Source organism: Chiroxiphia lanceolata, chromosome 4 (assembly GCF_009829145.1).
Source record: "Chiroxiphia lanceolata isolate bChiLan1 chromosome 4, bChiLan1.pri, whole genome shotgun sequence".
NCBI classification, from domain to species: Eukaryota; Metazoa; Chordata; class Aves; order Passeriformes; family Pipridae; genus Chiroxiphia; species Chiroxiphia lanceolata.
The window spans coordinates 45474033-45491791 of NC_045640.1; the positions used below are offsets into that span (position 1 = coordinate 45474033).

Sequence of the window (17759 nt, forward strand, 5' to 3'; positions counted from 1 at the left end):
TCCCTAGCTTTAACACCAGAACAACCTGAAAGAACATAAAGATGTCAAAGAGCTATTAGGAAGGCCAAGTAACAAGGAGAACTGAGAGAAATATAAACCAAGCAACAGTCAATTCCTCTCTGGATCTTCTCATACAAAAACCTCTTTCAATTTGACACAACTTAGTGTCAGAAGTGGGGTAAGTTTAGCGGGGGGCTATCACAAAATATGAAGAGATTTATGACTAATACAAAAAAATCTGTGACTAGTACAACCCTCACACCAAGCATGAAGCATGGAAAAGATAACCAGACTAAAAAGAAACAAGCCTAAAGATAATTGCAGATGGGGAATGCTAAATAATTACAATATCTTATACTTCTTGTAACACCACAACAAGGAACAAGAGCAGATAAGCAGAGCATAAAAAGTGCATATGCCCCCCATTCAGTTCAAACGGAGTTGAGGGGAATATTTAGCTTTCCTTTTACATTGCTTTGATCATTTTTTGAAGGACAGACAGTCAAGAGATAAGGTTTCTGGGAAAACCAGTTGACTGAAGATTGAAAAAAAGCTGTTACTTTAATGATGCTGGTGTGTTACTGTACTCTGCTTGTATAGACCTCTCTTCAAACCAGAAAGGTTCTTTGTAAGGAGCTTGGCAAAGCATGGACTAAGCCAAAGAGTATTTTTAGAGCAGAAAAGCTGCTGGTAGAATTCAGACAAACAAAATAACAGGAGCAACAAGTTTCAAACAAGCTGGAAGTACATATAACTTACAGTGTGGTCACCGAGAATCAAAACAGCTCCCTGAGTCTCTGGTACAGCAGCTACAACAGCATATTTGAAAATGCTACTAATTGCTCTGAATTCTTCATCCTGAGAAACCTTGTGCAACACTATAAGCATTAACAGAGAGGAAACCTTTCATGGACAAGACTCTACTAGGTGGGCATTGCCTCCTCTACAAACAACACCTCCCCCCCATCCTGACAAATGTCTACCTAGATAAAAGCTGCATTATAACCTTAAGATATTTGTGAAGCTTTTTTGCAAGCATCAGAAAGCCTGACAACCATAATTACTTTCCATTAGAAAATCTGGAAGTGTCTTTTACAATCTCTTGATACAAGTTTCTAAATTTGGTTAGATCTAAAGAGCTAATTTTAAACATAAGATATGAGCTTGAATTATTTCATAAGCATATATATTTCAGTGGGGACAAAGAAAGTAAGTTAAAAGTACTACAACAGACTACTATCAGATAATACCTATTAATCAGCCAGAGAACCCTCCTCACCGAGGCTACCAATTGGAATAATTGCTTTGGTGAGCAAAATGGAAGCAATTCTTCCTTCCCCCCGGTCTTAAACAATACACAGGTTTTAGAAGGTAATCTCTTTGGTCCAACCTTTTCATCCAGGTGAAGAGACTCTAGCAGTTTTAAGCCATTGCAAAAGTTTGAGAGTTACACAGAGCCACACGGGTCGTTCCTTCATAAGGCAATTGCAGATTCAAGTTCACTCTTACCATTTCTGAAAGATCAGTTCCTTCCGAGCAACAACTATCCAGGAGACACAGCAGGAGCCACGTGAATCTGAGACAGAAAAAGTGATATATGTTCCTTATGTATCCTTTTCCTACAGTGTTCTGAAAGCTTGTACTTCAGCTGTAGTCAGTAGGCTTGCATTCTTCATCCCTGCTACAATACAGTCTCAACAGCTGACTTTTCTCGCACCAACCCACCATATGTGTGCCCAGATTCAGAGACAGTGGAAGTCAATGGCTTCATAAGAATTGTAAATGAAATTAAATTTCCTTTAAAATTTCAAGAACCACATATACTGAAAAATTTGTTTCACTACAAGTATACTTTCCAGTTGAACTTGCACACTATTAAATCACCTGGAAATAAAACAGCATCAGCGTTATCACCTACTACTGCTTTACGAGAAATTCTTGAGGAGGGATGGCAACTCACAAAAACAGAACTAAGCTTTCATTGCAGAAGCTCTGTTCTACTCTTAACCATCACAAGTCCAGGAAGTTTGACTGCAAACACCTTTAATATGAATACAAAATTTACATAGGATATACATTCTGGGGAACATAACAGAACTATTACAAGAGATTCTGACAGAACAAAAACATAAAGAAGGCTCTGTCAGGCCAAGAATTTAATGAGGAATGATTAAAAAGTTTGATTTACAGTTACATTACAATTGTGTTAAGCACTGAAAACTTTAAGAATGTCAGCTGAAAGGCGTTTGAACATACAGTACATAAATCATACAATCCACACCATTGTAAATAACATATTTGAAGTATTTCATTTTACTTAACATAACAGAAAGCAACATAACATGTGCAAATGAGGACTCAATATATTGAATTTAAAATGTCTATGATAAAATTGACATATAATTTTACATTTAAGGACTACACAAATTATGGAGAAATTAAAAAATAACCTCCATGTTACTCCCATTGCTGAAGTATGCTTTTCAATTAAACAGAAAAAAACATACTGGCCCGATTTATTCTCAAAATCATACCTGTCCACGAAGTTTAACTAAAGCTTTAACCTGCTCTATGTGTACAATGACACAGCATTTACACAGTCTCCTTCCCCTTCTTGGGAACTGACAAACTATTACGTTGAAAGGGTTCTTGGATTATATACACTGGTGGAAAATATTATCTTATAAAAAGGCACATACCTGTGATTTAAGGCTAGTACGGTATTTGTTTCATAGAGAAAGAAACATTTTAAATGAAATTAGTACATTGCATGGTTGGCCTCACTCAGCAAACCACTTGGTGCAAAGCAAAAATTTGTGCTCAGAAGCCCCAGACTGACAGTGATTCTTGCTTTAGTGTTTTTAACCCTTTGATGGAAAGATACATCTTTTAAAAAGGTATTTGCTGCAATTCCACTAGTCAATGAGCCATCTGCTACTGTTGCCTTATACGCAGATATTGCATATAGGCCTTATATTATTCATTTGCAAAATATTTTTTTAACTTCCTCCTTTTTTTAAAAGTCATATGAAAATTACTAAAGATGTTTTCTATAGTCATCTATAAAATACCAGATGTTGGTACAAATCATGTAAACCTCCACTTGGAAATACTTTGACTAGCCATCAAAATGACCAGAAATCACAAGCATCATTTGTCAGTGCAAATCTATAATAGTTTTGTTTCCCCTCCCTCTTTCCCTCCCCCATCCCAGTTACAGAAATAACCACCAGCCTTTACATACAAAAGGAGTGCTCTATATTTGAAATGACAGAAATTACATTTGGTTACCTTAAAGTCACCCACTTTCCTATCAAATTCAGTTTTAGCATATTATAAAAGGGGAAAAAAATTAAAGCTGTCCGTGCAAGAATCACTACAACAGTCCTTCAACCCCAACCCTTAATTATCCTCAGATTTGAAGATTTTTAGGTTAACATTGGGTCTTCTTCTATGATCTGATTACTGTTCTTCAAGCCAGGATGGGGCATCTGCTCCAGGAGTTTTCAATTTGATGTGGAACTGTTTAAGTGTCTGTTCAAGCTGCTTTTGATTCCCAGCAAAGTACGCCGCAATGGCATTGTGGAACAGAACAAGCTGATTGTGCAATACCTTAACCTGCAGGCAAGGAGAGAGAGAGAGATTAAGAGGAGGAAGCTGATGTTAACATCATCACAGGTCGATTATAAAAAAACAGGTGTATTTGAGATGCTCAGACTTCATATAGGTTTATTTAATAGAAGTTTAAAAATACAAATACCAAATGCAAATACAAAATTCTTTAGTGTTACAGCGATTTACAGTTTTCATAAAGTATGCTTAAGAGTCAATATCAACTCAGCATGCACAGACCAAACACAATTCACTTAAACAGCATAATGTTATCAAATATAAAAAGCTTGATTACAAGTACTTGATTCCTTGAAATTAGATGCCAAACCTCTAAGATACCTGCCTGCAGGCCAAATGGACCTCCCTGAAACAGTACATGAAAAAGGCCTTATCTAAGTACACAGTTCATGTGTTTGCCCCTTTTGCAGAGTTGCTGTTTTCCAGCTCGTGTATACCTAAATAAAATTAAACTTGATGTTTTTTCCCAGCAATATTTCTTGCCCACCTCCTGTAACAAAGGATTATTTACACCACTTCGTCAATAGCTTGACTATAACATTTGTGCAAATGAGTAACGAAATACACAGGTCACAGCAGCAACCAAAACCTGGGGAGAAAGAGCACAAGGGCAGCTGGAGGGCACCACTGTTTTTCTCTTCCAGCGTCATCTACGATGACAAGCTATAAGGCCTTGACTGATGAAGTCAAAGTTAAACAAATGTTACATTTCCATCCTAGCACACCAGGAAACCTGAAATCATGAATCAACAGTAGTATGCTGAAAAGGCATGTGCAGTTTCTCCTGTAGCCAAACCCTATCCTTTTTGTTCCCGAGTTTACTCTCAGCCCAGCACAACCTTACTCTTGTGTCAGAGCCCAAATCCCCACGGTGGTGGCCCTGTGCCTGTTTTCAGCCTACAAGGTGTTGAGCCCAACAGCATTTAGCCAACATAGAAGAGAACAGAGGACCAGGTGGTTGACTGAGCCCCATGGGAGGATGTGGCAGGTAGCAAATTAACCTTTCTCTACTCAAATTTTGGATCACTGCCTCATCTCTCAGCACAATTCACAAGGGACAGTCTACTCCTGTCATGCTGGGAATCAAAACTGTCCTTGGGTCAGGTTTGGCCTGTGCCAACCAGTTGGCAGGCCAACCATAGGCCATGCCTGTTTTAACAGGCTATTTGGCTAATGTGCTTTTCTGAAGTGTATGCAACTTGATACAGAAATACCGTATAGCCTTCATTTAACAGAAGATCTCAAATTAAAAAAAACCCCACCATTATATTTGACATGCTATGACACTAGAAGACTGTAACATTTACTCAGAAATGTAATAAATATATTTTTAAAAATACTTTGAGAAAAAAGGGCTGTCTGTGTGTGGAGCCATGCAAGGACATATAAAAATTTCAGCACAAAGTTGAAACTTCTATCATTTTTTTTAACTGAATAATAGATTCATTTCACAAATTGAGTTTTGACTGTAAACTGACAACCGTACAGACCTTGGTATCCAGCTTAAGTGATAACTTCTCTTTGCTGGCCCAAATTTTAGTCTAAGTTGCTCTGACAATTTGAAAACTGGTATCCCTATGTTTTCTCCCTATGTTTCTTGTAATAATTCAGGCTAATTTAACTAAATACATGTCAAAGTACAGGCAGTGTAAAATGACAGCTTATTCCATCAAGAGGTTCTCCAAGGAAACACAGGAGAGATGTGTATGGTTAGAAAGGAATTCCCCGTGCCCATCATAACCTGAGACAAAATACAAAAGTGGAAAGTGTCACAACAACATAAAGGGTTTGCTTTTAAAAGTTTAGATAGAGAGTACAGTGCTTTTCTTGAGCAGATTCTTTCACCACTGACATACAAGACTTCATGCAATCCAAGCTAGGAATTCTACACAGAAGTACACTCACTGTTATAGCACATTATTAAAATGCTACAAGAGTTTTACTCATACTGTTTATAGGAATTCAAATAAAACAGGAGTAATGAACCTCCTCTCCCAGCCAAAGTTCTTCAATCTGAGACCTAGTTTGGTACTTTGTTAGGGTAGCTTTTAACACAAAGCTTCTGTGAACTGCCCTGCAGTCTTCTATACTTTTATAAATTCAGTCAGGCCTAGGCTCAAGTATGCATGTGCACACACACAAACATACACAGAGGCAGGAACTGACAGTGTAGAGGTAGATGATTTGAACTGAAAAAATATGTTTTGTTTTGGTGGTATTTTTTGAACTACCAGAGCTACCTCACTCTATGAGGTTCTATCCCCAAGCCAGATAATTGTGGTATAAGTTTTGTGATCGTTATCAAATTGGTTGCAGAGGTTCAAGGTACTACAGCTTCTGCTCTCCTCTTTCAGAAGCTGATTGCTAAGTGAATCGCAAAAGTGATAGTGAGATCTTCTTATCCACAGCTTCATTCAAGTAACTTTGGGATAAAGTTTCTAGAAAAAGACCCCTTTAACTGTCTGACACTGTACAAAGAAGCTCTGCTATGAAGCAGCAGCCAGCAAAGAGAAAAAAGCTGTAACACCTCAAAACACTTGATGTTCACTGCAAAAACACCTGCAATCACAGCAAAGAACTTGACAGCAAGTATTCACTTAAAGCCAAGTTCAAATTTACCCACTTTCCCCATGAAAGAGTCTCATGCCAGCTTGGGGAACAGGAAAGTATCCAACCCACTCCCATATCCAGTCACTGATTCCTACTTTCACACTGTATTTCACCTTAGCCCTCTGTTGGCAAAACATTCATGCAGTTATGTAGTCAGTTGGATCAGGGAACAGATCTAGATTAAAATTAACCAGACAACAACATATTTGCTTTTACCTGGATCAGTTCCCCAATGTGATTCTCTACACAGCTGCAAAAACACTTTTACAAACAACAAAGGAGGCAATGGGGGGAAGGGGAGAGAGGATGAAGGGACCTCTTTTTTTTGCAGAAAAGCCTTGAAGCAACTGTTAGATTACAGCACTCAAGGCCAACTCTTGATCACCAAGCTGTAGCACCTATTCCAGGAAAGGCCTGTTTGAAGATTTGCCTTTCAATCAAAGAATGTTAATAGTATGCTGCTAAAATACAGGTTCCAATATATGGCTAGCATGCCTATCAAAAAGCTATTGTGCTTTACAGTTGAACAACTTCTAAAATCATTGTTCCTTGTTAATTAACTACATATACCTATTCGTTCCTAATTATAAGCAGAGTAAGCACTCCATAATAGACTTGGCAAACTTATGTCTCAAACCAGAACTGAACTTTGTGGATACACATAAAAACCAGGCATGTCCTCCACAGGAGACCTTAGGAGACTTGGATTTGACTTTTCACATTTCTTCTGGATGCTATTAACACTTCAGTTCTTTTTAAATATTGTCCTCTTCCCCACCTCCCACTAAATGTCATATTTTCCATGGCACAGTACATCCATGTTTCTTTACATCCTCCTCATTTCAGTCATCTCAAAGACCAAAAACGCCAGTTTGTACCTCCTCACAACTATGATAATCCTTTCCCCTAACTTGGTCTAAACAGTTACATTATCTGGGTTTCCCATGGATTGCATCAGTTTTCCCTTTCTCTAAAGGACAATGCCTTTTCAAAAATTTTTCAGTGATAGAAATCTAATCTAAGAACAGGTCATCATCCTTACTAAAAAAAACCCAAACAAAAATATTTGTAAACTTCTGATTTTGAATGCTTATACTCTTTACCAAATGCTACAAGCTTCTACAGAACTTTGCCATCTGGGGATAAAACCAACACAACTTTGTAGCAACATTAAAAAAAAAAAAGAGTTCTAACTTCAAGATCAAATGCTGTAACAAAAGTGAAAGAAATCTCGTGTATCTTGGTTTTACACACAAAAACTTGCAATTCCAGCTTTAATGTAATCCAGTTCTCAGAACCTTTGGGGGCTTTTAATTGAAATATTAACATATGAATCCAGGAGAATAGTCACAAAGAGACTGCAACCACGTGATGCCTGTTCCTGATATAGGGAAAAGCTAGATAGGGCCAGTGAGATTGTGGATTCTTTGGTGACATTTGCAGCAACACAGACGAAGTGGAGCCCACCAGCCAGTTAAACTGGCTTTATAGGTTCTCTGCAGCACCATTTAGTAGGAACACACTGCTGATAGCTGAACTGTTCCTGACTGAACCAATGGATTTATGCTGCCATAAACAGCAATTACAGGGTAAACCTGAACTAAAAATTTGTTTCAGGTTTATTTGTTCTATATCTGATCTCTGCACTTAATTAAGAAGTGTTATCATACAGCCACACTGGTACCCAGCTCAGCTCTACCAACCGATGTTGCAAGGGAACTCTAGAAAGATACTCCTGATCTCTCTTTCTGCTCTTCCTGGAGTATCAAATACTCCCATTTTTCCCATAGCTATTCTCTTTAAAACAGGTTCTCATAAAGAGAGGAGACTGAGTGTATCTGCTCAGAAAACAAAGTTCTGTTCACCTACAGCCATTCTGAAAAGTTGAACACATACTTTATTGAGTGTAAGTACTTAACAGAAATACACCCCCAACAGTGGACGCACAGAATTGTTGCTGCTCCTGCTCCCTTCTTAAAACCGTTTTGTTTTTTTTTTTCAGAAAGGCAGCTGAAGTGTAAAAGGCAGTGCTTTTGTGCCAGCGCTCTCAGCTGTAGGAAACAAAGGATTTGCAAACCACAGACTGAGCTTTTATGTCCAAGGCCATTGCTCTGCAAGGTTCATACGCTGCTGCTCTGCGTCTCAGGACAGAGGCTCCAATGAAACAGTGACACATCATTTCCACTGCTTCTCCACCAATTTATGCCCTTCTCCAAGGCAGGCACAAGCCATCCTATTGCTACTCCTACACTACAGGGTAAGGTACTTCCTTTATTCATTTCAAACTATTGCCATGATGACAAAATGTCATCCTACACATTAAATAGAAAAGACCAAAGTAATGGTTACCTCAGTAAAGCTCTCAATAGATAATTATATTTAAGCCAATTTTTAATCATAAAGAAAGTAACTTTTTATTTGGGAACAAAACTGCATACAGTCTTTAGTAAATATTTTTACATCTCTAGTGTCAAAGCTGAGAAATGTCAACCACTGACAGAAAGGCTTAAGCATGTGATAGTCCCCTCTGTACTAGTGTAAAAGACAGGAAGGAAAAAACAATCTCTTTCAGAAACAAAATTTGTAGGCTCTGACTGCTAACAGGATGCTTTTACTAATTCAAGACTCACTAGGAAGACAACTTCTTCAGTGTTCCCTAAACTATTTAATTCAGTTTTAAAAAAATTAAAAAGAGGTTTTTTTGCACAAGATGGAAATAAAATGATTTCACTCTGAAGCTTTCCTATCTGTATAAGCATAAATTGATCTGTTTGTTATATAGGCAATGGAAACTATGAGGAAGCAAGCTAAGTGTTATTTTCAATCAATTTGAGCTTAAGCATCAGAATTCCTGTACAGATGTGAGCTGAAAGGATCAAACAGTTTCAACAAAAGTACAGATGCAAACAACTTACTAAAAGATGAAAATAAAGATGGGGAAGAGACAACTTCAGCATATCTGTTTTCAAGCTAGCATAGTTTTAAAACTCAGCTCTTAGGAGCATTTCTAATTTAAGCAACAGTATCAGCACTTAGATTAGATTTCAGCTTGTTCAAGAAAATTAATTTCCATATGGATTTGTTCAGTTTTAAAGTTAATGGGCTACTAGTTCAGCAAGAACAACAGATTTTAATCACCTGATGATCTGGTCTACCAACTCTTAATGCCTATGGGATTCCAGATCAGGGGGTCCTAATGCAAATGCCTATATGAAGCAACAGTGCTCAGGAGCTGTGTTTTAAGCATATATTGTTTTGGAAACCAAAAAGGTTGTAGATTTTCTCCACTTTTTTCCTCTTATCTCTTCCTTCCCTGACTTCCATCTTTATTCTAAGTAGCTGATGCAACTGCATATGTGATAAAATATTCAAAAGTACAGAATTATAATCCATTTTAATTGGTTTAGCTCATCCCATGATTTTTCCCTTGAAGCTGCCTCCTTCCATGCAAGGAGCATGGTTTGCTAGTGTTATCATCGGGGGCCAGTCCTGTATTCTCTGACAGGCAGTTGTTACCTATGTTCAAATTTTTAAATTAAATGAATCAATCCATATTGAAAACATTAATCCACTGAGAGACATGGACAAACTGACAACCTACTATTTCCTATGTAAGTTTTAATCATATTTTCCTCCCTATGAAGACACAGGAATTATTGTCACACGATAACCATTTCATTTACCATGACTATGAACAAAAATCAGATCTTCAAAGACTAATTTTCACATCTAATTAGAAACAATTTAAAAGGACTTGTTTATCAAAGAAAGCAGTTTAACAGAGTGTTTTGTATGGCAGTTCTATTTTTGCCTGATAGAAGAATAAGAAGTGTAGGAATCCCATCATTAAGAGGGAAGAGGTGAAATGGTATGGTTGAAATAAACACTTATGGAAAAAAATCTCCTTTAAATCAACAGTTCAAGAGTCCTGTTTAAAATTAAGAAACTATAAGGACATTAATTACAAAATGTTGTACTGCTCAGTTCAAAACCTTAAAGAAAGCCTAATTTTGAAGAAGCCTCTTCATAGTTCTCTCACTTTCTTTGTGCATAACTTCCATGATAGTGTTGTCAAACGTAAGTATTACTCTGAATGTTAAATCAGCAATTATATGACTCATTTAACCATTACATGTGGCAAATTGGAAAAGTAATGCTTTTTCAAACTTGAGACTTTCTGTATCAACAAGACACTTGTTGCCATAATATTTGTCATTTGTAGCTGGAGCAGCTTGATTAGGGTCTTCTAAGGCTGCCTGCTCTAAAAGTGTGTCCTCCAGTGACACAGCAGGAACTCAGAAAATTCACCTTTTATTTGCTTGCTCTACTTTTAAATTAATATACATTTTAAGATCTAACAGCTAAAATATTTCTAGAAAGCAGCAACTTACAGCACAAAACTCCTAAACATAGTATCAGAAGTAGTAGCTTACCTTATTTTCTTCCAGAAATTTCAATTTGATTGATACATCATTACGCATTTTGTCATATTTCTCCTTATGCACTTGAAACAGTTGTTGTGATTGTTCAATCTTTGGCAGAGTGTTTGCATCACGAGGGCCAAGATTCAGCTCTTCCAGGTCTGTTCGATAAGCATCATATTCAATCCTGAGAAGAAAGAGGAGGAGGGGAAAAAAAGAAATCTAAAGGCAGTGTCTCAAAACTGACCTCACGTACAGGGCCAAGTACAACAGAAGATGAACAAAATAGTTAAGGGCAGAAAAAATAAAAAACCCAGGCAAGTTTTTTTCTTCCTCCTCCTATTCATCAAGCAAATCCACCCTGAAGTATACTGTATAAGACTGCCTCAACAACCACCCTCCCTCTTCTGCTCCTGTCTCAGCCACATGTTCTCAGCCCTATTTTGTATGGGCTTCAGTGGTAAGAGCCTTTCCTGGGACATCTCAACCAACTAACCCAGATAAAGACAGCAAATATTTTTCAGGTCATTCTCCTCTGTTGAATCAGTTCAGTGGAGAGTTTGTGTTGAGTGCAAAAGACACACCAAGAGCACAACATCCCCTTTAAGCAGATGTTTGAGGAACAGCTCACTTACAGCAAACTCTGACCTAAAGGATTTTCAGCATGCTCCAGGCTTCTCTATGTGTATTAATTTTATACTTCTTCCACAAACAGTTCTGTGAGGATTTGTCTGTCCTATGGAAAAACAGGCTGCAAAAAGATGGTGTAGCCCTGCCCAAAGCTTCGCTCTTCCTTCCATACTTCTTTGTAGCTTTCACATAATGGAACCCAGCATATCAGCCAATTTTAATGGGCCAAACCGCCCTATTTTTGGCTTTTTAAATATGCTTTCTTGGAAACAAATCAGGATTAAAAACTGGTTATAAAACAACTTTTCAGTTGGCGTAACTGCTCCAAAATAAAATACAACATTTGCAGAGGTAAAAGGAGTAATATTCACAGGGCTTTTCCTGATTCTCATTGCCAGTCTGATTCAGGCTTTACTTAAAGAGTTTATGGCTGAATTCCAAAAAAGGAAACAAACCAATAGAGAGGTGATAGAAGAGGGGAGCAGATGAATGCTAAAGTGCAACTGGGGACAGGACAGAAGAAGTGCAGAAATAAATGTGACCTGTTTTCACACTGCAAAATGAACCAGGTAAGTGAAGAATCTTTGTAATTTATTTGCCTTATTAAAATGACAAAATACTTGATTAATGAACAGAAAGTAGTGAAGGTATTTCAGAAGTTAAGAACTATATATTGAAAATGACTGACCAAAACAATTGTAGCAGATGTATTTTGTATAAATTTTCAAGGGGATACCTGGAAAATGTGTGAAATAATTTTTTTAAAATATGTTGGTGTCAAAAATAAAGCAATATCTTATATACACATAATAATTCTGCCTTTCATGTCTTTTGAAAGTTTATCTAATTATCAAAACAATAACTTAAAATTCTGCTTATAAATAAGCATTAGAACAGAACAAATAGAAAAGGGGGAAAAGAACTTCAAAAATCAAACGATTTGCAAGTTCTGACCTAAAAAAAAAAAAAATCACAAAAAATCATATGCATAAACTCCATCCTTTGTCGAATTAAAAGAAACACACTTTATCCTATTAAGTGAAAGAAAATCAGAATGGAACCACTGATCGGAAAGGACCCCAAGTCCCTGGTAGGAAAAAGGAACCTGGCTTTAGAGTATTATGCCACATCCAAAAGTAACCTTCTCCAGGGCAGGAAACCCATTATCTACTGCTAGATGTTATTCACTAAGAAATTTCTGTTTCATTTTCCCCTTCCTGACCAAGCCTGAAACTTCTGCATAAAAAGTGAAGTGTTAATTGTATGCATTGCGCATCAACAGAAGCACAAGACTAAATGTTCTTCAGTCAAAGAGATTATTTTACCTATTGCAATGTAGCTGGATAAAAGGGTTAATCTTGCATTGTCACGCTACTTAAAAAGCCACCTTAATCTAGCACGTGGGAAAAAATAGCTATAATTACTCCTACAGCTAACAAGTAAAATTAAGTCTACAACAGGACATTCACAAAACATTTGAAGATACGTGCAATCAGTTACAGTTAACCATAAATCCTAATTATATGAGAGTTGCATTACAAGGCTTTTATCTGACAGGTTAGTTACTCCGATACAAGGACTAAGCTGATACAAAGCCTGCTTTCTGAAGATTAATTGGTATTGAAAAGAGCTAGACACAGGAGATAGCTACCTGGCACTTTCATATTGTTTCACAGTCAATAATGTATCCTCAATTGTTTTATTCACCAGTGTATTCACGCTGGCAATAAAAAAGTTAATAGCCCCGAGAAGTGTTTCTCCATTTTTAGCTAGAAGTTTCTGTGTATCTGCATTGTAGCCAAACTCCTCCTATAAACAAAGAGCAGAGAAAACAAAGCTGTAGATCAATTGAAATCATAACATTCATCAGCAACTATATAAAAAAATGCAAACACAGATGTGGCAGTTCTTTCACTTCTGTTTGGATATGATTATGATTAAACCAATATGATTACAATACAACATTCAGTTCACAGTTTTTATGAAATTGCTCTAACATCAGTAAAACATGGTTTACAATTTTGTGACTATGTGTGATGTTAAATCCTATTCTATAATGTGACTTGTCTGCACTCTAAAGTCTTGAATGTTACTTAAAAGTAAGTGTTAATGCAATCTTCACATAGTCATTCAGCAGGGTTTTAATCTGGCATCTCATGTGGTTGTCTAGGTAATGCTTTAATATGAACAGAGACACCTCTCCATTAGATACAGCAATGTAACTAACTTCACAAGGGCACACAGCATTAATTAGCTATTAAGTTTTATTCTTACATTCTGGAAAAGAGCACTGCAAAAAACCTCAACATCTATCACAGTTTAATAGGCTGTAAATAATTGAAGAGCAGAGCATTATAATGAATAGCAAATAAAAATTTTAATGTAGCTCAGCCATAAATTTCAAAGGGACAAGAGCAAAATTATTTCCAAGGCATTTAAGTCACATCTAGATACATGTTTGTTCATGTCTCTTTGTTAACAGCAGTGTAAGCTGACCAAGGCTGCAAAGATTTTCCAAATGCATGGATGCCAAATGAATCCAATTATTATATTTATGTCATCCATAAGGCATCTTCATATTCTACAGATGGGAGTTCTCACAAAAGAGTACAATCTCTGGTTGTAATGACTGTAAAACACACTAGGTTCATATTTGGAACTTGGGTCTTTTTAGACTTCCACAGTGCCAACAACTGACTCAGAAGTGCTGTATTCTCCCAGTTTCCTTTCATCTGTCTACCAAATGATATTTCATATTAACAAGTTCATGACAGTATGGGTAATGGGCAATGGTAAGGGAAGAATCCTCTAGAAAAGGAGGTGCAGTGGAAGTGAGCAACTGAAGAAGAAGAAAAATGAAGAGAACTTACGGCAAGTTTTCATAAGATAAGCCCTGTAAACACCACTAAAGATCTAACACCTTTGCTTTGCACAGCTGCTTGGATAGCAAAAGCAGCCAGCTAAATAGCTACAGATTTCGCTGAAAAAAACCCAAACCAAAACCTCAAAACCAAAACAAACCCCCCCAAATATTTTCCAGCTGGTTTTGCTCTAACATTGCCAGCTACGCAGCTAACACAAGCCCTAGCTCAGGGAAGAAAGAGGAGCATGCCAATAGAGGTAACAGCTGTATGACTGCCCCTCTCAGCATCTTAGTCCCATCTCTTTTCCCTCCTGCAGGCAAGACTGCAATTAGTTTTCCAGCTCGTCCTCTCACTCAGATCATTGCAGACCCAAATGAGCAACACCACCAGTTCACAGGAGGGAGGTAAGAAGGATGGGACTGCAGTGGCCTGCAGTACTAAGGAACATAACCAACCAAACTGTCCTTCTAATGGCTCATACGGTTTCATACAGACTTTTCAGTTTTGTCCATGACCTCTGCAGATACCTCTTATGAAACAGACAGCAAATCCTTTCTGTATCAAGAGTTTACACTCACTTCATAATCTATGCACAGGTCAATTAAATTGGAACTCATATGTCTATATAAGTAGAGGCACATGAGCCTGGAACCAGGAGTTATTTTTGTATCCAAAAGAGAAACAGCAACACATTCACATTAAATAATACCTCTGCAGATACCACATTAAAATCATATTTTGTTATCATGAATAAAATAAGAAATATTACCTTGAGAATTTTTTTTTATTTTATTTAAATTTATGTACTGTTATCACGTTAAACATTAAAGACTAACTGTTTGGAAATTTTACTTTTAGCCTTGCACACGTTTTAGAAGCAACAACGTTATCCAAATATCCAAGAAGTGTAGGCCAGGCTACAGACAGTAATATAGTACAGATTAAACAGGGGAAACACAAAGAGGAAAGAGACAAACATCAGGCAAGTCTCCAAGAGGCACAGGTTAGATAACTTTTATTACAGCAGCAGAAACCTTTATTTGATTTTCATCAACAGCGCCATTCAATAATCTACACAAGAGATGAATGACGGAAACAAATTCCAAGACCAGTACAAGATGCTGAAAGAACCTGGAAGATCAGTATTCCCATTAGAAGTTATAAGCTAATCATGGGAAAAAAACCAACATTCATTAAATGAGTTTGACGCCAGATTTCATCCAAGTTCTGGAAGAAACATCCAGCTTCAGCACATATTTCATAACAATCAGTAAGTTTTGCCACAAACCACATGCCCGTATTTGTGTCAAGAGTAAACTGATTATTAAAAGCTTCTTTTAGCAGATAATTTAATTTCTTAGCTGCTAGAAGTGCTCTACATTCACAGATTTTCATCTGTCAGATTAATATTAAAAATTCCCGTATGCCAGTGTAGGAGTCTCAATGTTTTTCAGCTAGCTATCACTTAAGGTTCCTCTGTGCAAGCAAGAACTCCACCTCCTCCCTTAAAACTCAATGGTAAAAGACAATTAAGAAAAGAAAGAGTTTTTTAAAATCACAAAGATAATTTGAGCTGTTCCAGCAGCTATGTTTTAGGGAATCATAAGCCACTTAATACTGGTTTTCCAAAGGATCAAATTGCTTTAACTTTCCAAGTACAGAACAAGCAATATAAAAGCAGGCCAGCTACTCTACTTTGTAAGCAACATCTACCTTTTCTCTCTTTACAGCAGATAGTTTTATTATTGGCAACAGAAAGTGCCAGTGTTACATTAACTTCTAAACCACGGAATCGTAACAGCCCAGATATCTAAAGATTGCCTCTGTTGCTCAGCAACTCCAGACAACATAAGAATACAGATTAGTCCTATTAATAGGAAAATTCTGATTAAAAAAGGACTTTGAGATGAAATCAAAATGCCTAAATATGCTACAAAAAAATAATTTACTCACATTCAATGTGCACAAGTGAAGTAATGTGCCCTAATCTACTTACTCCCAGGCACATTCCCCAAAGACATCCTGTAATTGAAATTACGTAATACTGTGGAACACTTTGATGACATTTCATTAGAAGCAAAATTAACAGTAAAATGCATCTTCTCTACAAAGCAAGGTTGTCAGTTCTTGAGTCCAACCATCGACTAGAGGCAAATGTTTAAGAAACAAAGAACTACAGTAATTTCAATAATTTCCTATAGTTTTAAGTGAATTACATAGGCTTTTGACACACAGAGCACGTAATATATTATTAACTACGATGTTTATAAAAGCTGCTGCTAACTAGTATATGCCCTGCACAAGTCATTTAGGCTTATCTTCATCTCTGCCACTGTATTTTTTTAACACTATAAAAGTCTTACATGAAGTTCCAATGATTTCAAACTCAGGTCAGCAAATGCATCTCCAAGTTGCCTTTGGGTATGTACCATCTGGAAGAGCTGTGTGGACAGTGTCTGTGCCAGTCTCAAGATATGTTCATATTTTTTTTTGTTATCTCTCAATATATCGATTTGAGCTTCTAGTTCCAGATCTACTGTTCTTGAGCCACGGCCCAGTTTTTCAGAGATGATCTGACGTGTACACTGCAGAGAAAATATTAAATTATAAAGAATCAAGTATATTCAAGACAACACAGCATACACCCATTTTCAGCTTCAAGGGACGTATAATTACACACAAATTCTTTCACAATCACCCCTCCCAATATAAGTTTGCACAACAAACTGAAAAAACAACACACTCTTTAGAAGTTTATCAGGACTCAGCAAGAACAGTTGGACAAGTCTCAACTCCTACTAAGATGAATATTCAAGTTAGCAATTCAAGAGCATAACTAATTGTTTCTCAAGTTAAAAAAACACTTATCTCTTTATAGGTTTGGTGAATCTCATTAAGTTAAAAGAAGCATTTTAGCCTACTGCATTGAAGTCAGTTAATAGGAGCATTACTATTCTGCATAAAAATATCTAGTTAGTAATCTTTTGGGCTTTGTCTACCAATTATCCAATTCCAGAACATCCATGCTGTGCTTTCCAAAAATGTTATTTTTGAGTATTCTTAGGGCAGAGGTCACAAGGTGGTGGTTTTCAGCATGTTTTTGAAAGCTGACTAGGAAACTGAGAGCTCCTACTAAGAAATACACAAAAGTATTAAAATGCACTTCTTATTTACAAGTCTATAAAACAGAGATGATTGTCTCAGAAAGACTTCCTTTTCCGTCATAAGTCAAATTCTTAGAAATTCGCAGATCATTAACACAGTGAGCAGAAAATATGCTCTTATAAGGCCATAGACACTTTCACCCTGTGTATGACTGTGGCAGATCAGGCTGCTACCACATTCCACTCATCTGTGACCTCTGCCAGAGATTGAAGCCCAGCTTGGCAGTGAGCCTTCCAAGATGCACACTGGGGTTTCCCTTGACTGAGACATAGAGAAGCCTTTTGCAAAGCAGATGTGTAGCAAAGCCATACAATTTCTCTATGAAAAGCAGGAATTATTTACTGCTATAGTAAGTTACTCGAAGTTAATCTGTAGTCCCAAGAGGTGAAGAGATAATCAATATAAACAAACTAAAAATTATGGCAGAAGCAAAAATTAC

At 37.0% G+C, this 17759-nt stretch overlaps 1 protein-coding gene across 6 annotated transcripts in view; it reads right to left on the minus strand.

Moving 5' to 3' along the window:
* Positions 1-2026: 2026 nt before the first annotated feature.
* The window catches only part of ARFIP1 (ADP ribosylation factor interacting protein 1), a 43508-nt gene continuing 27775 nt past the window's right edge, over positions 2027-17759 (minus strand). For all 6 annotated transcript variants that reach the window (XM_032685943.1, XM_032685942.1, XM_032685944.1 and 3 more), the window contains 4 exons: positions 16519-16740; positions 12943-13100; positions 10674-10848; positions 2027-3618 (listed from right to left, as the gene is read on the minus strand). In XM_032685943.1, the coding sequence (XP_032541834.1) occupies positions 3463-3618; positions 10674-10848; positions 12943-13100; positions 16519-16740 (711 nt within the window). In that variant the 3' untranslated portion in view covers positions 2027-3462. The remainder of the gene's footprint in view (positions 3619-10673; positions 10849-12942; positions 13101-16518; positions 16741-17759) is intronic.